Here is a 16156-nt window from a genome sequence, read left to right as displayed (position 1 = left end):
ATAAGAAATGTTGAGAGTTTATCAATCTTGGAGTAACATTCAAGAAGTCTTAATCTTGTATCAAAATGCCAGGTTTGTAATTGTTTGCGCTCTTTCTGCATGAGCCTGTTTCACTTCAAAGTTTACATTGACTTCTAGTGCTGTTACTATCAACAGGTGGTTCAGAATTACCGTTACAATTATAGCGCCACCATCGACGTCTTCCTAATTTTTTTCGTTTTAACCGTGTACGTGCTCTGTTTTAGATCTTGTTCTTTCATGTCTATTTTAAACTTGTGCAAACAATTTTCAAGACCACTTTAGTGAGCTGATGACCTGGAGAGACACTGAGATAAAAAAGTCCTGGACAAAGATTCTAATAAAAGTTGTGGTCTGATCCATGTGGACAGTGCGAACCCATCAGGTATCCATATTATTAAAAAGCTATTTCCTGCATTGTGTCCTGCAATGTTGTTCGCCTGTTCACCTGCTCAGTAGAATAGAAGCATTAAAATTCATGGGTCTGTGCAAAATACGAGCTTGACTTAGCCAACAAAACCATGATACACTCTCTTATGTGAGTGAAGGTACTGCTGTGAACATACCAGAGTGAATGATTTTTACAAAATGACACAGAACACACTGTGACTTTATTATAAAAAATACCTGTAAAGGGTAGAGTTTGGTCTTTCTCACAAACTCCTTTCTTAGAAATGACATCTGCGTCATCAAAACCTCACTTCTGCTCCACTGTGTAGCAAAATTGGAAGCTTTCTTTCCAAACAGATATCTTTGGTTCCAAGCAGTGCCATCTGGTCAATGATTGTATCTTGTCAAAACCTGAGTACAAAATCTTTATTCGATAGAATTCAAAGCTATTTAGAAAATACTTCTTTCAAGGCAGTGATTGTGAAACAAAACTGACATACTTGAAAAAGAAACTGACAAACCACTTTGCAAATACACAAAAGGGCAAAATTTTTTACCTGTTATGACCAAATTATTAAATAACAGACGTACTGTTTTAACAGTTGTATCACTAATGTAGGGATGTAATGTCTGGCTTATCACTGCATTTGTATATGAAACTACAGGGCAGTATTGACATGATTTTACAAATTGGAAGTTTTCCTAGGAATTCAACATATTACACAAAATTTGAAACTTTTAGATAGATACATTTCACAATGTGTTTGATATTAAAAACATTTCCTATGAAATAACCTATTGTTTAATCTCAAATAATGCACAATGTTTTAAATGGTTGGTTTATTTAATCACAACTTGTCTCATTTACATTAGTCATAGGAACATTTTCCATCAATATATACATTTTATTCTTTCACCCAATCTGTCTGGATCTGTTTCCATCTTGAATGTGCATTAGGGACAGATATTGAGACACTCAAACTTTTACAAATAATTCCTGGTCCACCACAGTCTTGTTGGGCTTCAGTTTGCAGCTCACGGAGTAAACGGAGTGTTCACAAGCTCATTTTTGTGAAAATTGAAAATTTTGTTTCTCCAACAGGGTTAATTGATTTTTATTATTCTTGATTTGAAAAGGAATAGTTTAAATTTTCCTTGAAGATATTGCGGGTGAAAGCTTAAGTCTTTCAATTTCAAGCTGTGAACTTGCTTAACCAACCTGTTTGCTGCTTTCTCTTTTCACGTGTCTGAAAGCACCATTGAAAAAGTAATAGCTTAGGGCCAAACCATGGTGTTTTACAGGGTTAAAATCTACAATTATGACATTCCCGGCAGTCCACTTGCAGATGAGTTATCCCTTTTATTAAAGTCAATGTTCCATTTTGCTGTGAAGAAAAGCCACATGGTGACCAGTGGGAGCTGTTAGAGACATGAAAACCTAAGATTTCATTCTGGGCTGATGACATCTTAAGCTTGATACTGGAGCACCTATTTGATAGATATGCTGATAATTCTGATATCATCGTACGGTTTATCAGTCTTGGGATTGGTCTTGACTTCGCTGATTTTCTGAGCAACTTCCATTCCCTTGACGACGCGACCAAACACTGTGTGTTTGTTGTCTAACCAGGACTGAGAAAACAGTAAGAAAAAAGTTAGCTTGTCATTTGTCTTGCTTCAGTGATCGATTACTGTGGGATAATAATGTTTATTGACAAGTAAACAAAGTTGCAGAGTTAAAAACGCTTTTCACAGTCCTATGCTGTATGCTGTCTGTGTGGTAGTCCACAGAGCTTTGGGGGCACAACTACATTCAAGACTAGCATTGGTGGTTTGCGTAGACATTCAAAGTTTTGAATAACTAGCAGAATGGAAATCATCCTTTTATGAATATAAACCCTGCAAACACCACATTGACATAAATAAGAATAAATATTTGAAAAACGAATTTAGCATTGGACTTTGCGTACACTGAGTATTCAGTCATACTGCAAAGATTAACATTTCATTTCAGAATTCTTATCAAGACATAAACTGGGTCAAAGGAGGAATACATGATGATATCTCTGAGGGAACAAAGTGTGTACCAGCCAATCACTATTGACTTATATGATATCTTGTTGGACACTATGTACAGGATACAATTTAACCATAGCCTCAATTTGGGTTCTACAGTTGACTAATGTTTAAAACGGCTAATGAGAAAAAACTTACACTTGGCACTACGGTAATAAAGAACTGTGATCCATTGGAATCGGGACCGGCATTTGCCATACTGACTGTATACGGCCGATCGTGTCGAAGATTCGGACGAAATTCATCTTCAAACTCCCCTCCCCATATTGATTCACCGCCTGTTCCAGTACCTAGGAGTAGAAAGACATTGAATAAATTCTCAATTCTGAAATTCTAAACTTGAAGATTTAATGACAATATTTATGAAATTCAATTATTGTTTTTATTGTTTATTTATGAGTCACTCTGTGATGATTATTTATTAACTTCTCTACACTGATGGTTTGAAACAAAAGTTTTACAATGGAATCACGATAAGTAAATGTTAAATCAATGATGGCAGAATGACAAGAAAAGTTACATTGAAACATCAAACAAAAGAAGTTATATTGAAACATCAGACAGGTTAATATTTCACAGACCTAACTAGGATATGAACTTTTATATTTTGCACACACAGGTTAATATTTCACAGACCTAACTAGGATATGAACTTTTATATTTTGCACACACAAAGATTACAGTTAACAAAAAATACTACTTTTAATAAATTTCAAATAGCTTTTTGCCTGTAAAGACAATGTAATGAGATTTACTTTAATTAAATGTCCTAGGGTGTCTTTTACTTCAAAAGATTTAAACAATTATTAACTCACCTAAGGGGTCACCTGTCTGAATCATAAACTGTTTTATAACACGGTGGAAAATGTGTCCATTGTAGTAACCGCTTTTGCTGTGGACACAAAAATTTTCAACGGTCTTTGGACATCTGTCAATATAAATAAAGAAGTTAGTTATTGTAAGTAAATGACAAACATTAGTCACTCAGATTACGTACAGAGGTTGAAAAAAGGTGCTCAACATTTGAAGGACAGGAGTGGCACCAAACGAACACTAGCCCCACTTTTCATCACGGAAACAATCGGGTTTTCTTAAGGGGTCTTCCTCAGCTTTATGAACCAACTTGTTCCCCTAGGATTATGGTGATTGGTAAAATTGTTTAGAACGGGTCAAGTTTTCTTCAGTCTTCCAGGATGAGTTGTCTCTCTACTTCAAGGATCATAACGCAGATTTCAACCAAATGATGAGTGTATGCGGTTAAAATCAATAACAACAACAAAAAGACATTCACAAATAGGCTGTGATATCATTGTTATTCTTCCATCGATGATAAATTTCAATGCTGAGTAAGAACCTACATTAAAAGGGATAGTCTCAATCTTTTCAAATTATTTACATTGATTTTTGTTTCTTGTGAAAATTAGTCATGTTGTTCTGCTCACTGAATCATATAGAATCATTAATGATCAACTCACATCTTGCGTACACACATAACATGTAAATACACTGATGGCATAATTCATATACCATAAATTATGTCACTGACACATTTATTGCTGTATCCACAAGGAGACTGGGAAGGCGTAGAGATCTGACGACTGACAATTTAGAATGTTTAGGTCAGCAGACCAACATGAATAGTTGGTGACATGAAACTTTAATACATTGCCAAAATAATGTCAAAAGATAGTGAGTGACTTTGTCCCTTGAACACTAATGAAGTCTACATAGATGAAGCAGTATTATTTACTGCCTCAGAGCTACTTACTCAACTGGGAATAATTTGATATGCATATCTCCCATTGATGTGTGTATGATGGCGTTTTCTGATATCCTCTGTGAAATTGGATTCTGTAAGAGCACCAACAAAACTCATTCAGTAAATGACAATTGAGGTATAAGAAGGACAGACAGCTGTGTTAGACTTTTGTGCTATACTAGTGGCTGAAAGGAAGAGCTTCGTTTGGCAAACAGAGTCACCATCCTCACTAGGTTTTGTGTGTCTTTCTAATAAAGCACTCAAAGTTGTTCTTCCACAACCAGACAAATTATTTAAGGTAGAATGCACCTCTGAGACAGATATTTGGACTCTAAAACTTTCATGACACTTTTTTTGTCTACCACTTGTTGAGCTTCATTTTGAAGCCAATTGGGTAAAAGAACTTTTCACCGGCTTATTTTTGTGAAAATTGAAAACTTTATTTTCCCCAAAGCTCTAACACAGGTAAATACCCCATAATTTTGAATGTCAAGTGTGGTTAAGCATTGGGTAATTTGTTTCTCTGTTACCAAATTTTGTGCGATGACCCTTGATTTTTATTCTTAATTTAAAAGGGAATCGTTTAAAGCTTCCCCGAGGACAGTTTGGGCAAAAGTTTAAATCTTTCAATTTCGAGGCGCATACTGACTTCAACGTGTAATGCCTGCTATAAACAGAATATCTCTACTACAGCATGATTTTGTTGAGTACTGTGAACTGTCTTCTAAAACATAAATAAACGATATTACATAAAACTCAAAAAAGATCATTGGCAATACACTCCTAAGAAGATGACTGGCTTTATACAACTAATTTTTCCTAACTTGGAGTTGTCAAACTTGGCCACGGAAGACAGACAAGGTTCTGCCAATGTTTTGACAGTTCAAAGGTCAAGCTCCATATTCCAACTTCTCACCTGTGTGGCTGCCATCACTTCTTCTTTGGAAGGTTTTTCATTGAAAACGTCACGTTCAGAGTCAGCGCTGCAAGTTGAACAAACTCAAAGTGTAAGTAAACAATGTATCTCTCAGTGACACTATGAACTTTTAACACAAACATTTATAAATTTTACAATACTATTTGGTATTTTTTGATCTTTTTTTCCATTCAATGATTTGTTTTTTTGAAGAAACTTTCAGGCCCTTTTTCAGTAGTGAATTTTAGTTCAGCGGTGACACATTTCAAAGGTAAAGTTGGACGAAAAACAAAAAAATCCTTTAAAAAACCTGACTACCAACCTCTTTGTATCCTCTGGTAATCTCTTTGTGAACATAAAAAATCTGTTTTTCTTAAAAGCTGTACAGAAGAGCGTCGGATCATCTGAGACGTTTTGAAGGAGTGGATTTTCTGAAGCTTTCATTTCTAGCGTCTCTGCCGCTTTGTTTTTTGTGATCCGCCCTTGGAAGAGGGATAGGTGAAGAAACCTGTTATTTTCTGGCTGAAAAGAGAAATTTGACAAATACCATGAATGGACAAAGAGGATTTTTTTAATAATCTAATGTTCTGACAGATTTTAATCGTCTTAAGTATCTTATTAATCAGCAAGTTATGACTGATTGTGAAGCATAAATTAAAAATTATTTTCAGTTTTATATTTGTACCACCATTTGAATTTATATAACAAGCTTCACTGATGCTTGCATTGATCATACATTTGAAAATGAACAGGACTGATATTTATGACGACTCACACACTTGAAGAGCTCACCCCCGGTTCCCAGTAATCAGGTCCACAATCACCATTGATAACAATAGCTTTGGACCAAACCATGGTGGTGAAAGGGTGAAATACCACTATACAGTGCGAAAGATAAACGCTATTGAATACATTGCAATATCTTGGGGAAACACCTTGACCTACCTTGCCGAGGTTAAGTGTACATCTATTTGTATGCAGGTTGATGACCTTGATTCCCAGCATGGTGGCGTACATGATGAAGTGACCACTCTGATCAAAGACTGCAAAAATATTTACAGCAATAATTGTGAGAAACAGTATAAAGACATTGTGACTAATCCATAAATATGGAGAAAAATATATAACTATTGAATATTTGGATAAAATAAGGACACTGAGTGAACTACATTTCCACTTGTGATTAGCTTCAGTTCAAGTTTATTACCAACACTCACAATAAACCTTCATGGTTAGAATTCAATTTATTGTGCTGTACTCATCCGATCTGGCTTATTACAGGTTTCTATGATTTCACAGACACCTTGTAGGTCGGATGTTGAAATTCCGTAGATCTTATCATTCAGCTATTCTGACTGGTTGCCTATAAGCAGGGTTCATTCACTGGTGTTTAGAAATCCCTCCCCACTGACCACACTTCTACTACTTCTACACTCACCGACGTTGGCCCATTTCAGACTGCCAGATTTTTCCAAGTCACGTTCCTGGGCCATTCGACGTCCAAATTCCATGTCAGGTAGCTGTTGTTTCATTTGTTGTAGCTCTGTAAACCTTTGCAGTGACTCATCAAGAACTTTTGTGAGTTTGCCGGTCAAAAATCGAAACACTCGAACCTACAACAGAAAGAGAAATTGACTTTTCATAACCTGACTGCGGTCTGGAGAACACTTCTTTCTTTGCATTGGCTCCACACTCTTGCATACAATATGTAATGTGACAGGATTGATAAAATAGGCTCTTGAATGAAGACTCATCAATTAGACTCATCATTACATCCTAAATTTGACCTCCAAAGTAAAGTAGCTCAACTGTAATGACTGTATCAACAAAAAGAGTGGTGAATGAAGACTGTGGAAAAGTTGAAAACAAGCCTCACTTTGTCGTCATTCCTGTAATCTGCAAAAAAAACCCAAAGTTATGCATAGTCTTCAACGCCACATTGAATTTACTGCTTACATCACTTTGAGGTATTACTTTTAATTACATATTCTAATTTCTTTAAAATAATGTTGCTCAATAATAGATACAATGCCTTACTTTTCTGTCCATTGCCATGGTTGCGAATGTTTTGCCATCTGGTGAGAATGACAAAGTAGTTGGTACTGTTTTACTCTGAAATAGAAAAATAGACACAAGAATTAGCCATCACATATTTCACACAATTAGGTCAAATTCCATCTGGTGATAAATTTTTGCCATCTGGTGGTAAACTTACATCTTAATCCGAAAATTACAGTATGACTTTTAATTATTGTAACATTGTATTATTTTGACACTTCATAGACTCGTATTCCTGGATAAAAGAGTGCCAACTTTTCAGTGTCTCAAATGTGTTTGACTTGTTGAATATTCCTTGGGAATGAAGGAGGCCAAGGACAGCGACCCCTCCGAGGTCAGGGGTTAAGGGTCAATCATAATCAGTTTACTTGAACAGAATGATATAACTGCAAGTTCTTTGCTCAATCCTGTTTTTGAGGCATGGTACTTGTACCGGCCTTCCTGTAGTTTAAAGCAATGACTGACCAACTTTTAATTGTATTTGCTACTTGCAGACTCAAAAGGTACATGAACAACATTCAGAGATGAACTAGCAGATTGGTGACATTGATGCAAACACCAGTTTCATCAAGGGTTGAATTGCACAATAATTCAATAATTGAGTGACAATATTGGAAAAGTCATAAAAAACACCATCCACTGATATATCCAGGTTAATTCAATGGTATTCTACCTTGGCAAATTCATAGAGGTCTGTATCTGTCTTGAACTTGAAGTTGACATTTTTTGGAAATGCATAGTTGTATTTTGGTCCAGTCCAATATTCAAGCATACCAGATGTGTCGGCTGATAACATCACATCAAATAATGGATTGTACTGTGAAACCAGAAAAATCATGACAAATAATTGGATTTACGATACGTTGAACATGGCATAAAGCAGCACATGACTCATACTCATAGAATCCACGATCTCAAATAAATTTTAATCAAAGGGGTTAAACATAGCCACAAGATAACTTATTGATGCATTGTAAGGTACTAGTGTCTGTTTCCCTGTGAGGCTGTTAGCAAAGGACTGTCAAGAGAATACGGACCAATAAGGTATGTCTGTGCACTGACTTACCTTCATGAAAGTCAATGGCTTGGAATGGATCTTATCCAGTGTGTGAAGCGGTGTGTTGTCTCCGTTTCCGTCGTAAATGAATACTTCCCCTTTCTCATTGGAACTGCATGGACAATGCACAGAGTTATTAAATATAAACTAACACTGGTACAATTCATAGTTATAAAATACTCAAGCCAAAATTTTATATCACCACAAAGGAGACAGCACCGTAAAACTCCTTGAAGGTAGAATGTGCCTGGGCGCAATACGAATAAAACTTACATGTTTGCATAATTCCATCATATCTGAAAGAGTTGGTGCTACACTACCAACATGAAAAACACTACTGAAAAAAAACCCAGCAACACACACAAAAAAGTTTAAAATATTGAACTGAGGTGAGAAACATCTCAAAAAGGTTCTGTATAAAGAAAGCTACAAACTCACCAGGCAACGGCAAAGAGAGGATCCCCTGGTGAGTATATCCACTCACAACACTGCGGGACATACGGCAATTTCATCATATTGATCATATCTAAGAGATATAATAGAAAATGGCATGTCTAGCTTCACTATAACTGTATTTTAGTGTAACTACTTTCTTATTAAAAGTTACTTATGTTCTGTTTTAGTAAATTAACACAGATTTGATGTCATTTTTTCTTTTGAGGTGGAAGTTATCTTTATTGACTTTGCTGTCAGCTGTCAAATCACAACTCTGGTCATGTTCACTGGAGTAAATGCCAAAATGATGAACTCCAACCTACGCATCAGTGAAATTCCATTCTCATGGCATGTAGGTATTACTTGGTAAGTGTCACATACTCACCTGCCTTTTTATAAAATTTTAATTTTACCTGGCATCCTCTTTTTGTGAATTTCACTAAGTTTGTCAATTCATTAATTTTAAACTTTTCCCAACACCTACTATGGTAAGGATGTCTTTTTAGCTACATTAAAGACTTGATAATTGCAATGAATCCAAAAATGCTAAAAAGGCGTGCAGATAATTCAAAGTGTTTTACAGTATTCCATTGATGTAGAAAGAGGAAAGGACAGCGTACACGTATTGGGTCCAGACAGCTCAACAAGTTGTGTTTCAATGGAAGACAACGAATTTCCTCTTACATTACGATCTTGACAGCAAAATGGTTGAAATAATATCAAGAGTGGCATCTTCATCAATAATTGAAAAATCTGGTGCATTTTGTGTTAAAATGACAGCTGCTCGTGATCCTATTCGTTGAGAGTCATCATATGTCTATACACATTAAATGATGAAAATGTTGACACAAACTGATGATACAATTGATGCACTCACCAAAACTGACGATGTCAAACACTTTGAGAGCTTTGTCTTCCGCTATTGTGCAAAGGAAGAGACCATCTGAACTGACTGCTATACACCGAATAGTACCTGTGAAAAAATGGAAAATAAATAAAATCTTATCTTTAAGACATGCCACAATGTAAACTGTATATCTTTAGTTCATAACAAACTTTAATGCTTGCATAATGATTTGAAGATGGAGCACTGTACGCATCTGAGCAAGAAGATTTCAATTTTGATGAATTTATGCTGTTGCATTGAGATTAAGATAACATCTTTTAATCTGACATTACCAAAGAGGTGTCTCAAATAACAGCTTTTACTCCACTGATAAATCAGTGTTACAGTTGGTGTTATCATAAACAAAAGGGGATACATTGGGTCAAATTTAACCTTTTCATTCCATTTTGTATGTATAGGTGACTACCCAAGGACACCCATTTGAAAATACTGCAGATAGTCTTTCATGCATGTATGAAAATCAATGTATATGGCTAACTCACCCAGATGAGCTCTGAAGAGTTTGACAAATTCAATGCCATGGTCCTGCTTCTTCCAAAACTTGACAAATCCATCCACACTTGCAGTGATTACAAACTGTGTTCTGACAGATGAATTAGAAATTTACAGCAAAATAAATGATCAGAGGTCAGTACATTTGCAATATTAAACAGCATGTAAATACACTACAATGAAAGACACAAGAGGCTCCGATGTGAAATTTAGTAGATCGGTCGGCACACAATCCATGTAGCCGACAATGAGATGCAAATGATATGCGGTCAAGGTCTCCTCAACTAACTTTCAGCTGGTTCTTCACTTTCTACTATTTTTATAGTATTTTTTACAAAGGCACAGACTTATTCTACCTGCAACTTAAAACAGATAGTGATTTTGTAGCTCATTCTTTACTATTTTTCATAGTTTTTGGTAGCCGGTAACAGACACTTCGTGTTCGTGTCGGCTACATGGACGATCTGCCGATCGGTCATTATGACATGTTGTCAAAGCTGGTCAATGTCTATATTGCCGACTGAAACCATATAGAAAACAAAGCTGTGAAACAAAACCTTTAAAGAGTATAAACTTGAGACATATTTCTGTCATTTTGTCATATTTTGAGAAGACATCATACAGTTTTTTAGCTCATATTTGGTTTTATATATAGATACCAAAAAGAGCTTATATGATGAGTCTGAGTGGCGTCTGTATGTCTGTATATTTGTGGGTATGTGCGGATGTATGTCCGTCACACACAAAGGCTCCCATACCGCCAAAGCTACCGTCTCAGTATTTGGCGTACAGGTAGATGTAGGGATTGAGATGTGAATTTGTTCAAATGAACACATCAGTGTCAAAAATGTGCAAATGAGGTAAGAAAAAGTGAAATCCTGCAAATGTGCAGGCCAGTAAGAAACAGGCCAACTCCACTGATCTTGAATCATTTCCTGTCATTGTTTATGAACTGTTACATATTAACAGACCAGCTGCAACCATAGACAGTAGAGGGAGGGAAGACCGTCTATACTCAAACTAAGAGGGGCTTGTTTCTGCTATGCATGTTGCTAAAGTTGACCTCCAGTACCTAAAGTTTCAGACCTTAATTACTTTTGTCATTCTTGTTTTTCTGGTTTAAGCCTTTCACCCCCAGTTCCCTGTATACAGGTCCAACCTTACCATAGAAAACAATTGATTTGGGACAAACCATGGTGGTGAAAGGGTTAAATATTTCTTGTTGTTTTTCTGGTCGTACTGTGCAGAAATCATTGTCATAACATCAAAATAGAATTTTCCTCCACTGAACAGATAGAAACAACATTTATTGTTGATCATATTAAAGGGATATAGTCGTCGGAACTGCGCCTGTGCGAGTTTCTTGTTTACAAACAATGTATTTCTTGCACGATATCAAGATGCATCTCATCATCAGAGCTGCAACATTTAAATTATACGATGATAGATTATGATAAACATGTTTTAACTGTCATCAATCACCATTGTGCCTTGAATACATTGTTGCCACGGGTCGTATGGGTCCCATACGACCTTTGAGCGCAGTTCCGACGACTATATCCCTTTAACCCATACTGGTATTTACCAATTCTGATCAAATTTGAGCGACACCGTATAATTGCGGTATTTTTTAATACTGCATCCAGCAGTACTTATTCTAATGCTGAAAAGAGTGACACAATGGTTGTTGTTGTGTACATTGGAAAAGCACGATCAGCAATTTCCTCCATCCCTCCAAAAAATACTTGAGGGTTGAACATCGAATTTTGAATCAATAACAAATCCCTGGCAATTTTCACAACACCAAAGTCCATATTTTAATAGTCTTACTTTGTAACAGCTACGTGAGTGATGACATCACGATGCATGTAACTTCTTTCATATGTTTCCGCACTGGGCAAATTATTCAAATATACATGTTCATATTCCAAAACTGCAATAAAAATAATATTTGTTAATTAGTATAACACTTGAAGGGCTGGTTAAGTGATTATATAGTTTTGGGACGATTTGGTTGTGTTTGCATGAGCTGGATGTAAAGAACTATAGTACTTTGGGTTTTTGGTACTGAACAAAATGATCAGATGATTATACTAGATATCAAAACCAAAGGATTTCCCGTATAATTCAGAAATCTTGTGGATGATAGAAATAATATGTTTGATACTTCAAGCTTTCGTTTCTTTTTTTGCTTTTTGTAATGTTTTTGTTGTACAGTGGTGATTATATTTGCTTGCCTTCTAAGGTTTGATCCAAGAGAGAACTGTTTGCGAAATGGTCGTAAAATAAAGTGTCAAGACCTTTCTCTGTATTCTTGATTCTATTTGATCACAAGGTGCTAATTTTGCATTTGGTCCTTGGGAGAGAAGCATGCACTACTAGGACCCCTAGAGCTTATAAATAAAATGGGGGTCGCAGCAGGCAGTTCAATCCATGAAGGCGCGACATAGGTTTTTTCTTTATTATCGGATAATATCGTCTAAAATTTCTAAGTTAGAGAGTTCCAGGAACATGAGACCAAAGTGATCTAACAGGGATAATATTATCGATTTTATCCGATAAAACAGCGTTTTTAGAATTTTCAACCCATCTGCTTCTAATATTAGACTCTAACTTAGATTTTAGACAATATTATCGATTTTATCAGATATTATCCGATAAAACAGCATGTCGGGCATCTGTCCCTTCGTCTTATATTAGACTCTAACTTAGATTTTGGACGATATTATCGATTTTATCGGATATTATCCGATAAAACTGCATGTCGGGCATCTGCCTCGACCCCACTCGTCTCTTATTAGACTCTAACTTAGATTTTAGACGATATTATCGATTTTATCGGATATTATCCGATAAAACAGCATGTCGGGCATCTGCCCCTTCGTCTAATATTAGACTCTAACTTAGATTTTAGTGTCTAATATTAGACGAGTGAGGTATGGCTGATGTCCGACATGCTGTTTTATCGGATATTATCGGATAAAATCGATAATATCGTCTAAAATCTAAGTTAGAGTCTAATGTTAGACAGGTAGTGAAGTAGCTGCAAAATTGTAGCTCTACGGTGAGGCGGTCGGTGAGTTTTGGTTGTTGCGACCTCGCTCACCAGTAGAGCTACAATGCCAAAGGCTCTGTAGCATACAAAATAAGCACGCCGCACATGGTATGGCATTTTGATGTAAAATCCCATATATTTACTGCCTTTGGCCATACTGATTTGTCACTACTGAAGATTAAATACTATACTACACTAACCTTGTCGTGTATGGGGTTTGGTATTAGTTCAAATACGTCGATCGCGTTCAAAAAACATTTCTTGGAGCCGCCATTACCAACTTCCGGTAATGGCGGCTCCCAGAAACATGCTCAATGTTTATGGAACGCGATCGACGTGTCTGTGCTACAGGGCCTTCGGCATTGTAGCTCTACTGGTGAGCGAGGTCGCAAAAACCGAAACTCACCGACCCCCTCACCGTAGAGCTACAATTTTGCAGCTAGTAGTGAAGTGGCCAATATATCACCAATAAAAGAGCCTGTCTGGCATCTGCCCCTTCCCCACTCGTCTAATATTAGACTCTAACTTAGATTTTAAACGATATTATCGATTTTATCGGATATTATCCGATAAAACAGCATGTCGGGCATCTGCCTCTTCCTCACTCGTCTAATATTAGACTCTAACTTAGATTTTAGACGATATTATCGATTTTATCGGATATTATCCGATAAAACAGCATGTCGGGCATCTGCCCCTTCCCCACTCGTCTAATATTAGACTCTAACTTAGATAACTTAGATAATATTATCCGATAATGCCTATAGTGCCAATGTCGCGGTATCCTCGTTCAATCATGATGTGGAATAAAGAATTTCCCATATAGAGGTAGTACTTCCTTGTAGACAGCTAGTCCTACGTATGTGCTAGGAGGGTTTACCACTTTGAAATATCACTGTCACAATGACAACATATTGTAATACTGCAAGATGCTGACCACAGGCACTCGGGCTGTTGGGTTCACTATGAACATGGAGGTAGTACTACCTCCATGCTATGAACAGCAACTTTCAATTGGCAATGCTTTACTCTCCCAGTGTCTGTGATGCCGACGTGCAAACTGTAGCCGCGTCTTTAACCAAAATCAATCAACAATATAACATATGCACGATCATGGAGGTGGATCTCGCTTGTACAATGGAGGTAGCGTACACAGCGCTGCTTCCCTGCTTCTACAGACTGCAGTACAAGACATTGAATGACACAACGTTGTAGTACGGCTTCCTAGGCGCGGGTAACATTAAACTGTGCATACGCTTTGCCCTCTGTATCATTTACAGTTAGGACGTACCTTTCCGCTTCTTCGGTTTGGCCGCTAACGTGGGCATAGGTCCGATCATCTCATCTTCCGAGCTTTCTTGCCCAGTTCCATCATCTTTGTCGTCGACCGAGCGTTTCACACCAGCCATGGACGCGGCCATTTTGTTATGACGTCACATTTTTACAAGCTTTCCCATAATGCTCTACAAAAACAAAACTTGGAAAAGTTTCTCGCGTTTTCATAGACTATCAGGTTTGTTACTGAATATAGTTGCAAGCGCGCAACATCGGACAACGCTGCCTAAAATTCGGACAAATTTTGTTGTTGCATGTGCGGCTGTTGCTGCAGCTTGTAGTCCGAGTCATAAATTCTTACGAATTAGCGTAACTTTTAATAGCATTGTAACACAAGCAGGTTTTATTTTCGTCGTTTATGTGGTAAATGTTGACTAATATTTTATCTATTAATGCATATTAATGACGTCATTTGCGATCAGCGCTATTTTTGTCGCCTTTATAAAATATAATCCATACAATTTTTTTCAGATACACACAATTGTTCCAGATTTTTCTCAAAATTTGATCAGAAACTGTAGCCGACAAAAAGTTATGTCCATCTGGTCCAAAATTATTAAAAAATACAGAAAATCCACGAAAATTGGTAAATGTTGCACTGAAATTTCAGAAAAAAATTACAGCACTCAAAGAGTTAATAATAGCTCCATGGCAAGGTGAATTCGCATGCATTTGTCGTCAACAATGAACTGCTTTCGACTGACGGTAATTGATCTGTACAAAAGCGCGGGTCCATGCGCTATATGCTCGAAGACTTTCTTTGTCGGACCAGCTAATACCTAGAGCTTTCCGAAGCCTTTCCTGTTTAGGGAAGGCGTATAATGGAGAATCCGTCATCTCCGACAGTTGCGAAGGAAGAAAATCCTAGAATAACAATCGTTGATGTAATTTTCCGTGTATACGGCGTCCATAAATAAATGTTTGAAAGTCACGTGATCAAGACGATCTTTCACACTTGATAAAACGTTCTAAAACAGCGCAAAACGTATTTACTAAGTTGTTATTCAAACGGAGACAAAGGAAGATGCAACAATCATATGTGAAATTGAAATGCATGTGATTATCGAGGACTGCACAATGATTTCATTTTTGGACTGCATGGCACTGAATCTATCCCGTAAATAGATCGACTGTTTTTGCGTTGTGCCATTGACAGTTCCCTCTGCTGTCTGCGGTTGTGCGGATGATACGCTTCTTTACTGTGCGGGCAAACAATGTATTTCTCCCCGGGAATAATAATGAGTTTCAATAAATTATACAAGACAGCCAAAAACTACCCTCCTGCTTACCTCTACAGTGCAATAAACATGAGGGTTTCTGGTTCAATGGGGATCTCAGCATGGCAAATAGGCCTACATATCATCCAAACGTAGTCTATGTATGCTATTGCAGGGGAGTAATGAAAATATGGATATGGGAAATGGGGAGTAATAAAAACAAAAATAGTCTTCGACAAATAGTGTCAGGAACTGTGACGTTGTTTCCCCTCAAAGTGTGAGGTACGCACACCTCTCGATTGTGCTTAATGTATGTGGAACAAGACATTTGAAGAGCATCCCATCTAAAAGAAAATATATCATAATGACAATTTTATATATGCCTATTATATCGTATCGGTTTGTAAACGTGTACCAAATGAAGAGACGTTTCCAAATTCA

At 36.9% G+C, this 16156-nt stretch overlaps 1 protein-coding gene across 1 annotated transcript; it reads right to left on the bottom strand.

Moving 5' to 3' along the window:
• Positions 1-593: 593 nt before the first annotated feature.
• Positions 594-14655, bottom strand: LOC139139014 (peptidylprolyl isomerase domain and WD repeat-containing protein 1-like). Its single transcript, XM_070707701.1, has 16 exons — positions 14455-14655; positions 11939-12041; positions 10099-10199; positions 9587-9682; positions 8713-8800; positions 8284-8386; positions 7891-8034; positions 7197-7271; positions 6598-6772; positions 6105-6202; positions 5482-5681; positions 5160-5226; positions 4253-4335; positions 3300-3412; positions 2623-2774; positions 594-2040 (listed from the first exon to the last, which is right to left on the bottom strand). The coding sequence occupies exons 1-16, from the start codon at positions 14582-14584 to the stop codon at positions 1897-1899; spliced, it is 1872 nt and encodes a 623-aa protein (XP_070563802.1). The 5' UTR covers positions 14585-14655; the 3' UTR covers positions 594-1896.
• Between the last annotated feature and the right edge of the window lie 1501 nt (positions 14656-16156).

Source organism: Ptychodera flava, chromosome 8, assembly GCF_041260155.1.
Source record: "Ptychodera flava strain L36383 chromosome 8, AS_Pfla_20210202, whole genome shotgun sequence".
Classification (NCBI taxonomy): Eukaryota; Metazoa; Hemichordata; class Enteropneusta; family Ptychoderidae; genus Ptychodera; species Ptychodera flava.
The sequence above is the reverse complement of the archived record's forward strand: the minus strand, read 5'-3'. Positions and strand labels throughout refer to the sequence as shown.